Raw genomic sequence first — 17,256 nt, forward strand, 5'->3', positions numbered from 1 at the left:
GTTTCCGGGTGGCATGGGAGAGGTGGGCTGGCCCGGCCTGGGGCTCCCCGTGTTACCTTTCTGTTTCTCCGGGCAAAGGGCCAGAGGCCTCTCGGGGGTGCCTTGAGCCAACGTCGACAGGGTGCCCACGCACACTGCCTGTGAGCTCTCCTGAGGCCCCGGCCTCTGGGCAGGGGCAAACAGCAGAACATCCTGGCAGCAAGTGATCTGGCTGGGGGCTCCTCTCCGCTCTGGAGGCCTGGATACCCGGGTTGCGGGTTCTGTTGGGTTCTGTTGCCGGCAGGTGACATCATTTCCTGGGGTTCGTGCTGAGGTCCCTTCCCCAAAACTTCCCAAGGGAATCTCTGGGTTTCTGACTGCTCGACCACCCCCCTTAGGCCATGTGCAGGCACAGTGACAGCCACACAGCCCAGCCCACAGCCCTGGGGAGGCCTGGGTGCAGCCAGGGCCTGAGCTCCGAGGACCCCGCTGCTCTCAGACCAGGCTCCTTCTTCTCATAAGTGGTGTGGCCCTGGACAAGCGTATGCCCCTCAGGGTTTCCCCAGTCTCTCCATCTGCAGAGTGGGGGTCATTCTCCCATCTGCTTCCTAGGTCTGTCGGCCTACGAGCAGCTCCATGCCTTTCCACCTGGGGCCGATATCACGTGGAGCTTGTGCGCTGAGACTTCAGAAAGAAAGACTCCATCCAGGGCTGACACAGCACAGAATGGGGCAGAACGAGGCCTGGATGCGCCGTGGTACCCAGGAAAAGGCACTCCCCCTCCTGAGTGTTTTGAGACCCCGCATCCAAGTTGGAGGACCGAAAGGAAGACTCGAAGGTCTCCCTCTCTTATAGAAAAGAGTAGCCAACTTTCTGGTCCTCTGTTTCCATTGAGATTCTGTTCAAGTGTCCCAGCTCGGCTTCTGCGGGTGGCTGAGCTTCTAATGGCTCCCTGCGTTCTTGTCTTTTCCTCTCCAAAGCTTCTGTCCTTTTCCCCCTTCTGGGGTGGATGGGCGCTGTCATTACTTCTACCTTCGAGACAGATTGATGAAACGTCTGGACCATCGACTCCATTCCTCTCTTTGGTTCCGTGTCTCTCTCTGGCTGTGTCCCTCTCTTTTCCCTTCTTGATTCAGTCTGTGTCTTCCTCTTTCTCTCTCGTGTGAGGATGGATGGATGCTAGGAATGCACATGTATGTGATTAGATGAGGGTTATGTTTTAGGGATAGGTTAGAGGGAGAGAAAGGCTTTAGGTCGGAGTTGGTCATGGGGGAAGGGTCAAGGGTGGTGGTGGTGTTTCTTGGAATCTGAGTGCTGTGCGTTCTTCGTCTCTTTCCATATGAACCCCTTCTCAGATACACCACTTGCAAGGAGTCTCTCATGTTCCGTTTCCCATCTTTTGCATTTCTGAATGCTTAGCTTCTCTGTTGTGAAGAGGTTCCATTGGATGGAAACCCATTGGCGTACTTCGTTTTCCTCTTTCCCTTACTTGAAGAGACCCATTTCTACCTCCGCCCAGCAAATGGCAAGGAGACTCTGATGTTAAGGAGCCTTTGACCTACGCTTCTTTCTAGCTGTCTCATGACATCAGTCTTTAGGGTGAGGTTTTTCCCCGATATTGAGGTGGTGTGAGATCAAAACCAATAGCGTTCTTCAGATGTAGCTGTCTGGTTTTCCCATGGACATTTATTGAAGAGGCTTTCTCGTTCCCATTTGGATATTCTCCCCTTTTGTGTCAGAGATGAGTTGACCATGGATGCCGGGGTTTGTTTCTGGACCCTCAACTTTATTCCATCGATCTGGATCTGTGTGTGTTGTTGTATTCCCAATAGCATACTGTCCTGCTGCTGCCGCTGCGCCTAAGTCACTTCAGTCGTGTCTGACTCTGCGCGACCCCATGGCCTGCAGCCTACCAGGCTCCTCCGTCCAGGGCGTTTTCCAGGCAAGAGTACTGGAGTGGGTCGCCATCGCCTTCTCCGATACTCTCCTGAGGATCCTAGTTTGGTCGTCTAATTTCCTTTCACACAACCTTGGATGTCCGTATCGGGGCTTTTTCGTCGGATTGTATTGACAATTTAGGCTCTTTTCTGTTTCCGTACCCCTTTTGCAATTCTTTGTTCGGTGCGAAAATGCATTGGCATTTTGGGAGGAATAGCATCGAAGCTGTGGATTGCCTTGTGGGGCTGTGACATCATTTTCCCAATAGGAATTCTTTCAAGCCCTGAGCACAGCTTCTCTTTCCAGTGGTTGGTGTGGGCTTGATCTTCCTTCTTCCATCTCTCGCCGTTTTGTGAGAACAGGTCCTTCCTTCCCTTCTGGGTTAGATGGACTCGTGGGTATCACTTCAGTGAATGGCATTGTCAGTGGGGGTGATAATTCCCTTCTCATTGGAAGACTTTGCTGTGAGTATTAGAAATGCAAGTGATTTCTCTTCCCCTTCCTCCCTGTCCATCTCTCAGAGCCACCGGGAAACAGAGGCCTCATCCAGGGTCACACAGGCCTGAGGGAGTGCAACTAGACTGTTGTTTCTTCAGGCCCTCAGTGCTGGACATCATCCGGGATACTCTGTGTGTGTCTTCCTCAGTCTGGTGTCCCTTCAGACCTTTCCCTAGTTTTCACAGGCTTGTCGTGTTGGTGTTCTTTGTCTGTTTGGAGACACATCCTTGAGAAGCTTTGTGTTTCCACTCATTCGTCTCGTGATGTATGACCTGTCTTTTGCTTTTGTAATGAGGTCTTTCCCACAGTAGATATCTTTGATTTTGCAAAGTCCACTGTATTCTCTGGGTTGTTTTGTGGGCTGCCTTTTTGTTTTGTGTGTGAAGACTCAAAGCACGTGTCCGGTTTCTGCTCATTGTTCTTCTAGATTTGTGACAAGTTTTCATGGAAACTTTGTCTAGGGATAACTGGAAGTGAACTCGGTGTAAGGTGTCAAGTCTCCATCTCCATTCATGTCATGCCCTGCAGTTTCCAATTCCCTGTTCCTGAGTGGTTTTGGAGACCTTGTGGGAAGTTTGGTTGCATCGGAGTTTGCGTTTCCACCTTGAGTAGATTCACACTGTTCTGCCCTCAGGGACACTGTCAAGGGGGAGTGAGGAGCAGCCTGCACTTCCAGCAGTGACCACACGGTGGGGCGAGTGCTGCTCTCCCCTCTGGGAGCCCCAGGCCACAGGCATCCCAGTGAGGAGCCAGCTCTGTGCTCGGCTGAAAGTAGTTAGACTCTCAGGAGCCTCTGAGCCCTTGCCTTTGGATCACCCAGGGTGGGCATTTGCTGTGACAGAAAAAAATTGCCCTGAATTCCATGGACGGAAGAGCCTGGCTGTGTAGAGTTCGTGAGTTGCCGTGAATCAGACACAACTGAGGACACAAAAATTCAATAGACTAAAACACTTTTTGGGGGTGGGGGGAGTGAAAGGGGGTGATGTGGGGTTTTTTGTCTTATATAATAGCCGAGGGAAATCTAGTTTAAACCTAAATTCACATAGATGGGAAAGGTATAGCTCTCCGTCACCCTAAAAAAAAAAAAAAAACGTCTTAACTTTTCTGAAAGCTTATTTAGTAGCTTCCTTGAGCAGTTCATTGTGAAGGATTTTTTTTTTTTTCTGTGACATTGGCCTCATTAAAAAGTACGGTTTGCCTTTACTGGATAATTTTGTTCATTGGTTTGTTAGGGAATCTTGGTAAGGTTTGAGTTTCCTGGGGAGTATGGTCACATGACCTGGCCCTGGCCAATCGGTGCGTTCCACCTCCCTGGCCACTGTGATTGGCTCCGGACTGGGGCAGTGCCCAATCGGGGCCCGGGGCCGGGCCTCACGTTGGAAACCAGGGGAAGACGAGCTCTCGTCCTGCTGGGGTAGGGGAAGGGGTGGGGCCGGGGGAGGTCAGGCTCCAGCAGTGGGAGGGGCTTGAGGTCCGCCTGCGGCAGTTGGTGACCTTCCTGCTCCCCTCAGGGCAGAGCCGCCGGCCTGAGAATGAGGGCGCTGCTGAGCCCAGGGGCTGAGATGGCCCGCTGCTGCTGTGGTCCCAGAGCTCCACCCGAGACCTGAGGGAGGCCGTCTGCCCGTGAGTCCTCTCCCGCTTGTCTGTCAGCTTGTTTGAACCATGCTGGGTTTTCTGCCCAGCTGGCTAAGGGGAGTCCCTGGAAATGCAAGGGTGTGGGTTTTGGCAGACTTCAGGGAAGACATGCCAGATGAGCCTGGGAGACTCCAGCTTAATCTGGATTCAGGAGATATCTCTTCGGGCCAGCTAGTAATTGTAGGATAAGCCTAATGAGTCTTCACAGGATGAAGAGAGTAACGTGCCAAGGTAGCAATCGATGTCCTCATTCGAGAGGATGAAGCTGGTGCTCAGAGAAGGGGGGAACTTGGCCAGAGCAAGGAGGTGTGCACCCAGACAGAACCCCCAGATCCGGCCATTTGAGCTCAGGGAGGCCACTGGTGTGGCTTGTCCCTGTGGCAGGGGCCGAGGCACACAGCCCACCCTGATTCCTGCGGGGGCCTGACTTGGGAAGTGCCATCTGGTAGCTTTGAGACTCACCAAACCAAATTGCACTGGAGAGAGGAAGGACACCTTCCTTCATCCACCCCCCACCCCCGCCGGATTCCCACATACCCTGACCCCTTTCTCTTGATTTCGGAGCCATTTCCAGAGTCCCGCTCATATGACCTCATTCGAAGTGCACTGTGGACGAGCTGCCATCTGCAGCTGCTACCACAGCAGCCAAGGGCTTTAGCTCCCGAGTACCTCCCTTCCTTTGGAACTTGGGGGCCCTCTACTCCCAACTTGCACACCACAGACCTTTGCTGAGGATTGTGGGGACCCTCACTCAGTTTGCAGCACGTTGTAGCCATCCCTGTCCTCTCAATACCTCCCTTGCCACTCAGCTTGTGAGCCCCTTTGGAGCAGCGTGGCCCACCTGGCTGCAACGGAAGAGACACAGCTGACAGTGAAACAACAGCTTAGATCTGACAGCCGGAAAGCTCTGTCAAAAGGGACCTCCCTCTTCACACCGTAGAGGCTGTAGGAGCCGCCAGGCTTTCGGAACCAGTGCTGGGGCCAAAATGACCCCACAGCCGTTTTCCTTCCTGGGGAGGGTTCTGGCTCGAGTGGGAATGGCTCAAGTCTCCTAAGGTTCTGAAAGCCCACTGTGTGCAGATTCACGGTACACAGAGAGGAGAAGGTGGAGTCCTGCCCTGGAGGTGGTCACAGCTCACGGATGAGCCAGGCAGGCAGGCAGGCAGGCAGGCAGGGCATGAGAACACCTGAGCTGCCTTCATGAGTGAATGGTGTGGGAGCAGAGGAAGAGAAGCCGGTCTGCTCCCTCATGTGGTGCCCAGGGCAGGTTGTCCCCAGAGGAAACCCTTACGACGGTGAGGACTCTCACTGCTGTTTCCCAAGGGGTTCCGTCGGTGCGTGTCTTCCCCGGAGCGGTCAGGCCGTCTCTAAAGTACACTGGCCATGGGCATTGCCTCTCCTTGGAACTTCCCACGTGTTTCTCTTTTTTATGGAACAGTGATTTTTCTAGAGGGGTTCTGGGCCACAAGGTTGTTGGGTCATTTTCTAGCCTTCTGTCGTGAAGAACGCTTTCCTGGGCGTTGGGGTGGTTTGTTGTTCCAGCTCCCTTTCTTGGCTTCTTTTGGGAGCTGGTGCAACAAGAGGAGCTCAGCCTCTGCCTTCTGGCTGAGATGTCACCCTTCAAACAGCAATGCCTGCCTGGAGATAATGTTGGCATTTGCCAAAAGGGCTTCGTTTGGCACATGATATCTTGAAAGGACGTACACCGTCCTGTCAGCTATCAAAGGCTAGTTCAAATGACATAAAAACGAGAACTCTCCAATGGAGACTTACAGTAGGTGGAGAGTCCGAAAGAAACTCCTTCAGTCATTTCACTGAGAGTCATTGATTGGGGACACCAAGAATATAGGAAGGAATGCAGAAAGAAAAGATGAAATTGTGTTCAGGATCGGGGGGAGGGATGAACAGGGCGTGCTTGCCTTGAATCCAGGCTTTGTTGGGGGGTGGGGCATAAAGATCAAACGGGTCTGAAACCACAAAGTGGTGATGGTAACACAGTATCACCAGAGTTACACAACAGTGTTCCCAAATTGCAACAATGATGAAAAAGTTTACTAACTTAACCAACAAGTTCCCAACTTAACCAACAAAAATACAGGAAACCATACAAAAAATAAAACATCACCAGAAAGGTGGAAACAAACCAAATGCAAAGCAGTTCAGGGGAAAGGAACTCCATGTCCCCTGGGGGCAGACCGAGTTGACAGCGTCCACGGTGAGCCGACAGGGATGGAGGCGGCAGAGCCGACCGCTCCCCTGGACGTGGTGTTTCCGGCAAGGGCTCTGGGTCTCTGTCCAGAGCGGGGGCTCGTTCTTCCTGCAGGGGTGGGTGAGTCATCGTCGGCGTCTGGGTGTTGCGCGGGAGCCAGGGCAGGCTCTCCCTGCCGAGGCGGTGACTCCTCCTCTGCCTCGGGTTCTCCTGCCAAAGCACGAGCAGGTACAGGTGCACGTGGAGGTGGAGGTTCTGGCTGAGGGGGTGGGACATCAGTGCCTGGGGCTGGGGGTCCTGCAGGCATGGAGATCCGATCTGCCCGGTGTGCTGGCCAGAACCCAGCTGGCCTGGTGTCTCTGCGAGGGCAAGTCTCGGTTCTCCATCTGCCCTCGGTGGATCCCTGGGTCCTGCACCTGGAGCCACCACCTCTGTAGGGACAGGTCTGGGAAGTGGAGCCTGGTTCCAGTTGGAGGCCAGTGCTAGAGCTGGGGGAGAAGCAAAGTTTGCCCACAGGCCAGCCTTGGCATGTGCGTATCCCGGGACAGAAAGCTTCCAAGAGATTCCCAAAGAATACCCAGGGTCGGATGTCTTTTGGGACTGAAGTGTGCAAGATGGGGGTGGGGGTGTGAGGCCAGCGCTTGCTGCAGGCCCAGCAGCATCTTTCGGGAACTCATCCCTGTGTAGCTCAGCACCCCCTCCCCACACACTCCCGTGCACCAGCCCCAGCGTCCTCACCTCTGTGCTCTGGCGTGCTGGGCTCCAGGTCCTCCTGCTGCCTCAGAGGCTGGGGTTCTCGGGACTCTGGGTCGGAGCCGGGTGTGCTGAGCTCCGTGGCAGCCTCAGACTGGGCCGCCGGGTGTATCCTGTGTGGTGTCTCGGCAGCAGGCCTTCCCCGCCTCCGCTTCGCCCCCGGTGGGGCTGATGCCTCCGTGGGCACGCTCACCTGGAGCCTGCACTGGGCCTCAGGGGCGGGGGGGTGGTGCTCCGACCCCTCCCTCCGGGAGGTGGACGGGGTGTCCCCGTCCTCGGCCTCATCACGTGGGAAGCTGTGCAACGACAGTGACCGTCAGCCAGCCATGCTGGGACTTTTCCAAGCTGGGCCTGGCCAGTGGAGCCGCTGCTTCTGCCTGCTCGAACTTCTCTTCCCAGAAGGGTCAGAGACGTGTGTCTGCTCAGATCCCCACCCGGGACGAAAGAGACCCACCTGAGGGTGTGAGGCCAGCCTGGGCGGCCGGCGCTGCCCGCACTCTCCCCATCCCAGCCAGCCTGCTCTCCCCTGGGGTGTGGACACAACTTGCCCGCAGGCTTCTGACCCCACATCCGCCTGGGCTTCCTTGAGGGAGACACACCCCGAGAAACCCGCATCCACACACACAGGCAAAGGACCCGGTGTTTCCGGGTGGCATGGGAGAGGTGGGCTGGCCCGGCCTGGGGCTCCCCGTGTTACCTTTCTGTTTCTCCGGGCAAAGGGCCAGAGGCCTCTCGGGGGTGCCTTGAGCCAACGTCGACAGGGTGCCCACGCACACTGCCTGTGAGCTCTCCTGAGGCCCCGGCCTCTGGGCAGGGGCAAACAGCAGAACATCCTGGCAGCAAGTGATCTGGCTGGGGGCTCCTCTCCGCTCTGGAGGCCTGGATACCCGGGTTGCGGGTTCTGTTGGGTTCTGTTGCCGGCAGGTGACATCATTTCCTGGGGTTCGTGCTGAGGTCCCTTCCCCAAAACTTCCCAAGGGAATCTCTGGGTTTCTGACTGCTCGACCACCCCCCTTAGGCCATGTGCAGGCACAGTGACAGCCACACAGCCCAGCCCACAGCCCTGGGGAGGCCTGGGTGCAGCCAGGGCCTGAGCTCCGAGGACCCCGCTGCTCTCAGACCAGGCTCCTTCTTCTCATAAGTGGTGTGGCCCTGGACAAGCGTATGCCCCTCAGGGTTTCCCCAGTCTCTCCATCTGCAGAGTGGGGGTCATTCTCCCATCTGCTTCCTAGGTCTGTCGGCCTACGAGCAGCTCCATGCCTTTCCACCTGGGGCCGATATCACGTGGAGCTTGTGCGCTGAGACTTCAGAAAGAAAGACTCCATCCAGGGCTGACACAGCACAGAATGGGGCAGAACGAGGCCTGGATGCGCCGTGGTACCCAGGAAAAGGCACTCCCCCTCCTGAGTGTTTTGAGACCCCGCATCCAAGTTGGAGGACCGAAAGGAAGACTCGAAGGTCTCCCTCTCTTATAGAAAAGAGTAGCCAACTTTCTGGTCCTCTGTTTCCATTGAGATTCTGTTCAAGTGTCCCAGCTCGGCTTCTGCGGGTGGCTGAGCTTCTAATGGCTCCCTGCGTTCTTGTCTTTTCCTCTCCAAAGCTTCTGTCCTTTTCCCCCTTCTGGGGTGGATGGGCGCTGTCATTACTTCTACCTTCGAGACAGATTGATGAAACGTCTGGACCATCGACTCCATTCCTCTCTTTGGTTCCGTGTCTCTCTCTGGCTGTGTCCCTCTCTTTTCCCTTCTTGATTCAGTCTGTGTCTTCCTCTTTCTCTCTCGTGTGAGGATGGATGGATGCTAGGAATGCACATGTATGTGATTAGATGAGGGTTATGTTTTAGGGATAGGTTAGAGGGAGAGAAAGGCTTTAGGTCGGAGTTGGTCATGGGGGAAGGGTCAAGGGTGGTGGTGGTGTTTCTTGGAATCTGAGTGCTGTGCGTTCTTCGTCTCTTTCCATATGAACCCCTTCTCAGATACACCACTTGCAAGGAGTCTCTCATGTTCCGTTTCCTATCTTTTGCATTTCTGAATGCTTAGCTTCTCTGTTGTGAAGAGGTTCCATTGGATGGAAACCCATTGGCGTACTTCGTTTTCCTCTTTCCCTTACTTGAAGAGACCCATTTCTACCTCCGCCCAGCAAATGGCAAGGAGACTCTGATGTTAAGGAGCCTTTGACCTACGCTTCTTTCTAGCTGTCTCATGACATCAGTCTTTAGGGTGAGGTTTTTCCCCGATATTGAGGTGGTGTGAGATCAAAACCAATAGCGTTCTTCAGATGTAGCTGTCTGGTTTTCCCATGGACATTTATTGAAGAGGCTTTCTTGTTCCCATTTGGATATTCTCCCCTTTTGTGTCAGAGATGAGTTGACCATGGATGCCGGGGTTTGTTTCTGGACCCTCAACTTTATTCCATCGATCTGGATCTGTGTGTGTTGTTGTATTCCCAATAGCATACTGTCCTGCTGCTGCCGCTGCGCCTAAGTCACTTCAGTCGTGTCTGACTCTGCGCGACCCCATGGCCTGCAGCCTACCAGGCTCCTCCGTCCAGGGCGTTTTCCAGGCAAGAGTACTGGAGTGGGTCGCCATCGCCTTCTCCGATACTCTCCTGAGGATCCTAGTTTGGTCGTCTAATTTCCTTTCACACAACCTTGGATGTCCGTATCGGGGCTTTTTCGTCGGATTGTATTGACAATTTAGGCTCTTTTCTGTTTCCGTACCCCTTTTGCAATTCTTTGTTCGGTGCGAAAATGCATTGGCATTTTGGGAGGAATAGCATCGAAGCTGTGGATTGCCTTGTGGGGCTGTGACATCATTTTCCCAATAGGAATTCTTTCAAGCCCTGAGCACAGCTTCTCTTTCCAGTGGTTGGTGTGGGCTTGATCTTCCTTCTTCCATCTCTCGCCGTTTTGTGAGAACAGGTCCTTCCTTCCCTTCTGGGTTAGATGGACTCGTGGGTATCACTTCAGTGAATGGCATTGTCAGTGGGGGTGATAATTCCCTTCTCATTGGAAGACTTTGCTGTGAGTATTAGAAATGCAAGTGATTTCTCTTCCCCTTCCTCCCTGTCCATCTCTCAGAGCCACCGGGAAACAGAGGCCTCATCCAGGGTCACACAGGCCTGAGGGAGTGCAACTAGACTGTTGTTTCTTCAGGCCCTCAGTGCTGGACATCATCCGGGATACTCTGTGTGTGTCTTCCTCAGTCTGCTGTCCCTTCAGACCTTTCCCTAGTTTTCACAGGCTTGTCGTGTTGGTGTTCTTTGTCTGTTTGGAGACACATCCTTGAGAAGCTTTGTGTTTCCACTCATTCGTCTCGCGATGTATGACCTGTCTTTTGCTTTTGTAATGAGGTCTTTCCCACAGTAGATATCTTTGATTTTGCAAAGTCCACTGTATTCTCTGGGTTGTTTTGTGGGCTGCCTTTTTGTTTTGTGTGTGAAGACTCAAAGCACGTGTCCGGTTTCTGCTCATTGTTCTTCTAGATTTGTGACAAGTTTTCATGGAAACTTTGTCTAGGGATAACTGGAAGTGAACTCGGTGTAAGGTGTCAAGTCTCCATCTCCATTCATGTCATGCCCTGCAGTTTCCAATTCCCTGTTCCTGAGTGGTTTTGGAGACCTTGTGGGAAGTTTGGTTGCATCGGAGTTTGCGTTTCCACCTTGAGTAGATTCACACTGTTCTGCCCTCAGGGACACTGTCAAGGGGGAGTGAGGAGCAGCCTGCACTTCCAGCAGTGACCACACGGTGGGGCGAGTGCTGCTCTCCCCTCTGGGAGCCCCAGGCCACAGGCATCCCAGTGAGGAGCCAGCTCTGTGCTCGGCTGAAAGGAGTTAGACTCTCAGGAGCCTCTGAGCCCTTGCCTTTGGATCACCCAGGGTGGGCATTTGCTGTGACAGAAAAAAATTGCCCTGAATTCCATGGACGGAAGAGCCTGGCTGTGTAGAGTTCGTGAGTTGCCGTGAATCAGACACAACTGAGGACACAAAAATTCAATAGACTAAAACACTTTTTGGGGGTGGGGGGAGTGAAAGGGGGTGATGTGGGGTTTTTTGTCTTATATAATAGCCGAGGGAAATCTAGTTTAAACCTAAATTCACATAGATGGGAAAGGTATAGCTCTCCGTCACCCTATTAAAAAGAAAAAAAACGTCTTAACTTTTCTGAAAGCTTATTTAGTAGCTTCCTTGAGCAGTTCATTGTGAAGGATTTTTTTTTTTTTTCTGTGACATTGGCCTCATTAAAAAGTACGGTTTGCCTTTACTGGATAATTTTGTTCATTGGTTTGTTAGGGAATCTTGGTAAGGTTTGAGTTTCCTGGGGAGTATGGTCACATGACCTGGCCCTGGCCAATCGGTGCGTTCCACCTCCCTGGCCACTGTGATTGGCTCCGGACTGGGGCAGTGCCCAATCGGGGCCCGGGGCCGGGCCTCACGTTGGAAGCCAGGGGAAGACGAGCTCTCGTCCTGCTGGGGTAGGGGAAGGGGTGGGGCCGGGGGAGGTCAGGCTCCAGCAGTGGGAGGGGCTTGAGGTCCGCCTGCGGCAGTTGGTGACCTTCCTGCTCCCCTCAGGGCAGAGCCGCCGGCCTGAGAATGAGGGCGCTGCTGAGCCCAGGGTCTGAGATGGCCCGCTGCTGCTGTGGTCCCAGAGCTCCACCAGAGACCTGAGGGAGGCCGTCTGCCCGTGAGTCCTCTCCCGCTTGTCTGTCAGCTTGTTTGAACCATGCTGGGTTTTCTGCCCAGCTGGCTAAGGGGAGTCCCTGGAAATGCAAGGGTGTGGGTTTTGGCAGACTTCAGGGAAGACATGCCAGATGAGCCTGGGAGACTCCAGCTTAATCTGGATTCAGGAGATATCTCTTCGGGCCAGCTAGTAATTGTAGGATAAGCCTAATGAGTCTTCACAGGATGAAGGGAGTAACGTGCCAAGGTAGCAATCGATGTCCTCATTCGAGAGGATGAAGCTGGTGCTCAGAGAAGGGGGGAACTTGGCCAGAGCAAGGAGGTGTGCACCCAGACAGAACCCCCAGATCCGGCCATTTGAGCTCAGGGAGGCCACTGGTGTGGCTTGTCCCTGTAGCAGGCGCCGAGGCACGCAGCCCACCCTGATTCCTGCGGGGGCCTGACTTGGGAAGTGCCATCTGGTAGCTTTGAGACTCACCAAACCAAATTGCACTGGAGAGAGGAAGGACACCTTCCTTCATCCACCCCCCACCCCCGCCGGATTCCCACATACCCTGACCCCTTTCTCTTGATTTCGGAGCCATTTCCAGAGTCCCGCTCATATGACCTCATTCGAAGTGCACTGTGGACGAGCTGCCATCTGCAGCTGCTACCACAGCAGCCAAGGGCTTTAGCTCCCGAGTACCTCCCTTCCTTTGGAACTTGGGGGCCCCCTACTCCCCACTTGCACACCACAGACCTTTGCTGAGGATTGTGGGGACCCTCACTCAGTTTGCAGCACGTTGTAGCCATCCCTGTCCTCTCAATACCTCCCTTGCCACTCAGCTTGTGAGCCCCTTTGGAGCAGCGTGGCCCACCTGGCTGCAACGGAAGAGACACAGCTGACAGTGAAACAACAGCTTAGATCTGACAGCCGGAAAGCTCTGTCAAAAGGGACCTCCCTCTTCACACCGTAGAGGCTGTAGGAGCCGCCAGGCTTTCGGAACCAGTGCTGGGGCCAAAATGACCCCACAGCCGTTTTCCTTCCTGGGGAGGGTTCTGGCTCGAGTGGGAATGGCTCAAGTCTCCTAAGGTTCTGAAAGCCCACTGTGTGCAGATTCACGGTACACAGAGAGGAGAAGGTGGAGTCCTGCCCTGGAGGTGGTCACAGCTCACGGATGAGCCAGGCAGGCAGGCAGGCAGGCAGGCAGGGCATGAGAACACCTGAGCTGCCTTCATGAGTGAATGGTGTGGGAGCAGAGGAAGAGAAGCCGGTCTGCTCCCTCATGTGGTGCCCAGGGCAGGTTGTCCCCAGAGGAAACCCTTACGACGGTGAGGACTCTCACTGCTGTTTCCCAAGGGGTTCCGTCGGTGCGTGTCTTCCCCGGAGCGGTCAGGCCGTCTCTAAAGTACACTGGCCATGGGCATTGCCTCTCCTTGGAACTTCCCACGTGTTTCTCTTTTTTATGGAACAGTGATTTTTCTAGAGGGGTTCTGGGCCACAAGGTTGTTGGGTCATTTTCTAGCCTTCTGTCGTGAAGAACGCTTTCCTGGGCGTTGGGGTGGTTTGTTGTTCCAGCTCCCTTTCTTGGCTTCTTTTGGGAGCTGGTGCAACAAGAGGAGCTCAGCCTCTGCCTTCTGGCTGAGATGTCACCCTTCAAACAGCAATGCCTGCCTGGAGATAATGTTGGCATTTGCCAAAAGGGCTTCGTTTGGCACATGATATCTTGAAAGGACGTACACCGTCCTGTCAGCTATCAAAGGCTAGTTCAAATGACATAAAAACGAGAACTCTCCAATGGAGACTTACAGTAGGTGGAGAGTCCGAAAGAAACTCCTTCAGTCATTTCACTGAGAGTCATTGATTGGGGACACCAAGAATATAGGAAGGAATGCAGAAAGAAAAGATGAAATTGTGTTCAGGATCGGGGGGAGGGATGAACAGGGCGTGCTTGCCTTGAATCCAGGCTTTGTTGGGGGGTGGGGCATAAAGATCAAACGGGTCTGAAACCACAAAGTGGTGATGGTAACACAGTATCACCAGAGTTACACAACAGTGTTCCCAAATTGCAACAATGATGAAAAAGTTTACTAACTTAACCAACAAGTTCCCAACTTAACCAACAAAAATACAGGAAACCATACAAAAAATAAAACATCACCAGAAAGGTGGAAACAAACCAAATGCAAAGCAGTTCAGGGGAAAGGAACTCCATGTCCCCTGGGGGCAGACCGAGTTGACAGCGTCCACGGTGAGCCGACAGGGATGGAGGCGGCAGAGCCGACCGCTCCCCTGGACGTGGTGTTTCCGGCAAGGGCTCTGGGTCTCTGTCCAGAGCGGGGGCTCGTTCTTCCTGCAGGGGTGGGTGAGTCATCGTCGGCGTCTGGGTGTTGCGCGGGAGCCAGGGCAGGCTCTCCCTGCCGAGGCGGTGACTCCTCCTCTGCCTCGGGTTCTCCTGCCAAAGCCCGAGCAGGTACAGGTGCACGTGGAGGTGGAGGTTCTGGCTGAGGGGGTGGGACATCAGTGCCTGGGGCTGGGGGTCCTGCAGGCACGGAGATCCGATCTGCCCGGTGTGCTGGCCAGAACCCAGCTGGCCTGGTGTCTCTGCGAGGGCAAGTCTCGGTTCTCCATCTGCCCTCGGTGGATCCCTGGGTCCTGCACCTGGAGCCACCACCTCTGTAGGGACAGGTCTGGGAAGTGGAGCCTGGTTCCAGTTGGAGGCCAGTGCTAGAGCTGGGGGAGAAGCAAAGTTTGCCCACAGGCCAGCCTTGGCATGTGCGTATCCCGGGACAGAAAGCTTCCAAGAGATTCCCAAAGAATACCCAGGGTCGGATGTCTTTTGGGACTGAAGTGTGCAAGATGGGGGTGGGGGTGTGAGGCCAGCGCTTGCTGCAGGCCCAGCAGCATCTTTCGGGGACTCGTCCCTGTGTAGCTCAGCACCCCCTCCCCACACACTCCCGTGCACCAGCCCCAGCGTCCTCACCTCTGTGCTCTGGCGTGCTGGGCTCCAGGTCCTCCTGCTGCCTCAGAGGCTGGGGTTCTCGGGACTCTGGGTCGGAGCCGGGTGTGCTGAGCTCCGTGGCAGCCTCAGACTGGGCCGCCGGGTGTATCCTGTGTGGTGTCTCGGCAGCAGGCCTTCCCCGCCTCCGCTTCGCCCCCGGTGGGGCTGATGCCTCCGTGGGCACGCTCACCTGGAGCCTGCACTGGGCCTCAGGGGCGGGGGGGTGGTGCTCCGACCCCTCCCTCCGGGAGGTGGACGGGGTGTCCCCGTCCTCGGCCTCATCACGTGGGAAGCTCTGCAACGACAGTGACCGTCAGCCAGCCATGCTGGGACTTTTCCGAGCTGGGCCTGGCCAGTGGAGCCGCTGCTTCTGCCTGCTCGAACTTCTCTTCCCAGAAGGGTCAGAGACGTGTGTCTGCTCAGATCCCCACCCGGGACGAAAGAGACCCACCTGAGGGTGTGAGGCCAGCCTGGGCGGCCGGCGCTGCCCGCACTCTCCCCATCCCAGCCAGCCTGCTCTCCCCTGGGGTGTGGACACAACTTGCCCGCAGGCTTCTGACCCCACATCCGCCTGGGCTTCCTTGAGGGAGACACACCCCGAGAAACCCGCATCCACACACACAGGCAAAGGACCCGGTGTTTCCGGGTGGCATGGGAGAGGTGGGCTGGCCCGGCCTGGGGCTCCCCGTGTTACCTTTCTGTTTCTCCGGGCAAAGGGCCAGAGGCCTCTCGGGGGTGCCCTGAGCCAACGTTGACAGGGTGCCCACGCACACTGCCTGTGACCTCTCCTGAGGCCCCGGCCTCTGGGCAGGGGCAAACAGCAGAACATCCTGGCAGCAAGTGATCTGGCTGGGGGCTCCTCTCCGCTCTGGAGGCCTGGATACCCGGGTTGCGGGTTCTGTTGGGTTCTGTTGCCGGCAGGTGACATCATTTCCTGGGGTTCGTGCTGAGGTCCCTTCCCCAAAACTTCCCAAGGGAATCTCTGGGTTTCTGACTGCTCGACCACCCCCCTTAGGCCATGTGCAGGCACAGTGACAGCCACACAGCCCAGCCCACAGCCCTGGGGAGGCCTGGGTGCAGCCAGGGCCTGAGCTCCGAGGACCCCGCTGCTCTCAGACCAGGCTCCTTCTTCTCATAAGTGGTGTGGCCCTGGACAAGCGTATGCCCCTCAGGGTTTCCCCAGTCTCTCCATCTGCAGAGTGGGGGTCATTCTCCCATCTGCTTCCTAGGTCTGTCGGCCTACGAGCAGCTCCATGCCTTTCCACCTGGGGCCGATATCACGTGGAGCTTGTGCGCTGAGACTTCAGAAAGAAAGACTCCATCCAGGGCTGACACAGCACAGAATGGGGCAGAACGAGGCCTGGATGCGCCGTGGTACCCAGGAAAAGGCACTCCCCCTCCTGAGTGTTTTGAGACCCCGCATCCAAGTTGGAGGACCGAAAGGAAGACTCGAAGGTCTCCCTCTCTTATAGAAAAGAGTAGCCAACTTTCTGGTCCTCTGTTTCCATTGAGATTCTGTTCAAGTGTCCCAGCTCGGCTTCTGCGGGTGGCTGAGCTTCTAATGGCTCCCTGCGTTCTTGTCTTTTCCTCTCCAAAGCTTCTGTCCTTTTCCCCCTTCTGGGGTGGATGGGCGCTGTCATTACTTCTACCTTCGAGACAGATTGATGAAACGTCTGGACCATCGACTCCATTCCTCTCTTTGGTTCCGTGTCTCTCTCTGGCTGTGTCCCTCTCTTTTCCCTTCTTGATTCAGTCTGTGTCTTCCTCTTTCTCTCTCGTGTGAGGATGGATGGATGCTAGGAATGCACATGTATGTGATTAGATGAGGGTTATGTTTTAGGGATAGGTTAGAGGGAGAGAAAGGCTTTAGGTCGGAGTTGGTCATGGGGGAAGGGTCAAGGGTGGTGGTGGTGTTTCTTGGAATCTGAGTGCTGTGCGTTCTTCGTCTCTTTCCATATGAACCCCTTCTCAGATACACCACTTGCAAGGAGTCTCTCATGTTCCGTTTCCCATCTTTTGCATTTCTGAATGCTTAGCTTCTCTGTTGTGAAGAGGTTCCATTGGATGGAAACCCATTGGCGTACTTCGTTTTCCTCTTTCCCTTACTTGAAGAGACCCATTTCTACCTCCGCCCAGCAAATGGCAAGGAGACTCTGATGTTAAGGAGCCTTTGACCTACGCTTCTTTCTAGCTGTCTCATGACATCAGTCTTTAGGGTGAGGTTTTTCCCCGATATTGAGGTGGTGTGAGATCAAAACCAATAGCGTTCTTCAGATGTAGCTGTCTGGTTTTCCCATGGACATTTATTGAAGAGGCTTTCTCGTTCCCATTTGGATATTCTCCCCTTTTGTGTCAGAGATGAGTTGACCATGGATGCCGGGGTTTGTTTCTGGACCCTCAACTTTATTCCATCGATCTGGATCTGTGTGTGTTGTTGTATTCCCAATAGCATACTGTCCTGCTGCTGCCGCTGCGCCTAAGTCACTTCAGTCGTGTCTGACTCTGCGCGACCCCATGGCCTGCAGCCTACCAGGCTCCTCCGTCCAGGGCGTTTTCCAGGCAAGAGTACTGGAGTGGGTCGCCATC

At 54.9% G+C, this 17,256-nt stretch overlaps 1 protein-coding gene and 1 long non-coding RNA gene across 2 annotated transcripts in view; one reads left to right on the forward strand and one right to left on the reverse strand.

Annotated features, from left to right (window-relative positions):
* The window catches only part of LOC145530002 (uncharacterized), a 1,493,464-nt gene that overhangs the window by 209,946 nt on the left and 1,266,262 nt on the right, over window positions 1–17,256 (forward strand). Inside the window, exons 29-30 of the long non-coding RNA XR_014071397.1 lie at window positions 3,927–4,038; window positions 11,582–11,693. This is a non-coding gene — a long non-coding RNA (uncharacterized LOC145530002). The remainder of the gene's footprint in view (window positions 1–3,926; window positions 4,039–11,581; window positions 11,694–17,256) is intronic.
* LOC145529933 (uncharacterized) lies at window positions 1,255–15,542 on the reverse strand. Its single transcript, XM_081550703.1, has 4 exons — window positions 15,365–15,542; window positions 14,653–14,965; window positions 9,585–14,402; window positions 1,255–1,930 (listed from the first exon to the last, which is right to left on the reverse strand). The coding sequence occupies exons 1-3, from the start codon at window positions 15,497–15,499 to the stop codon at window positions 13,765–13,767; spliced, it is 1,086 nt and encodes a 361-aa protein (XP_081406829.1). The 5' UTR covers window positions 15,500–15,542; the 3' UTR covers window positions 1,255–1,930; window positions 9,585–13,764.

The sequence above is a fragment of the Giraffa tippelskirchi genome, chromosome 12 (genome assembly GCF_054371585.1).
Source record: "Giraffa tippelskirchi isolate mGirTip1 chromosome 12, T2T-mGirTip1v1.2.pri, whole genome shotgun sequence".
NCBI lineage: Eukaryota > Metazoa > Chordata > Mammalia > Artiodactyla > Giraffidae > Giraffa > Giraffa tippelskirchi.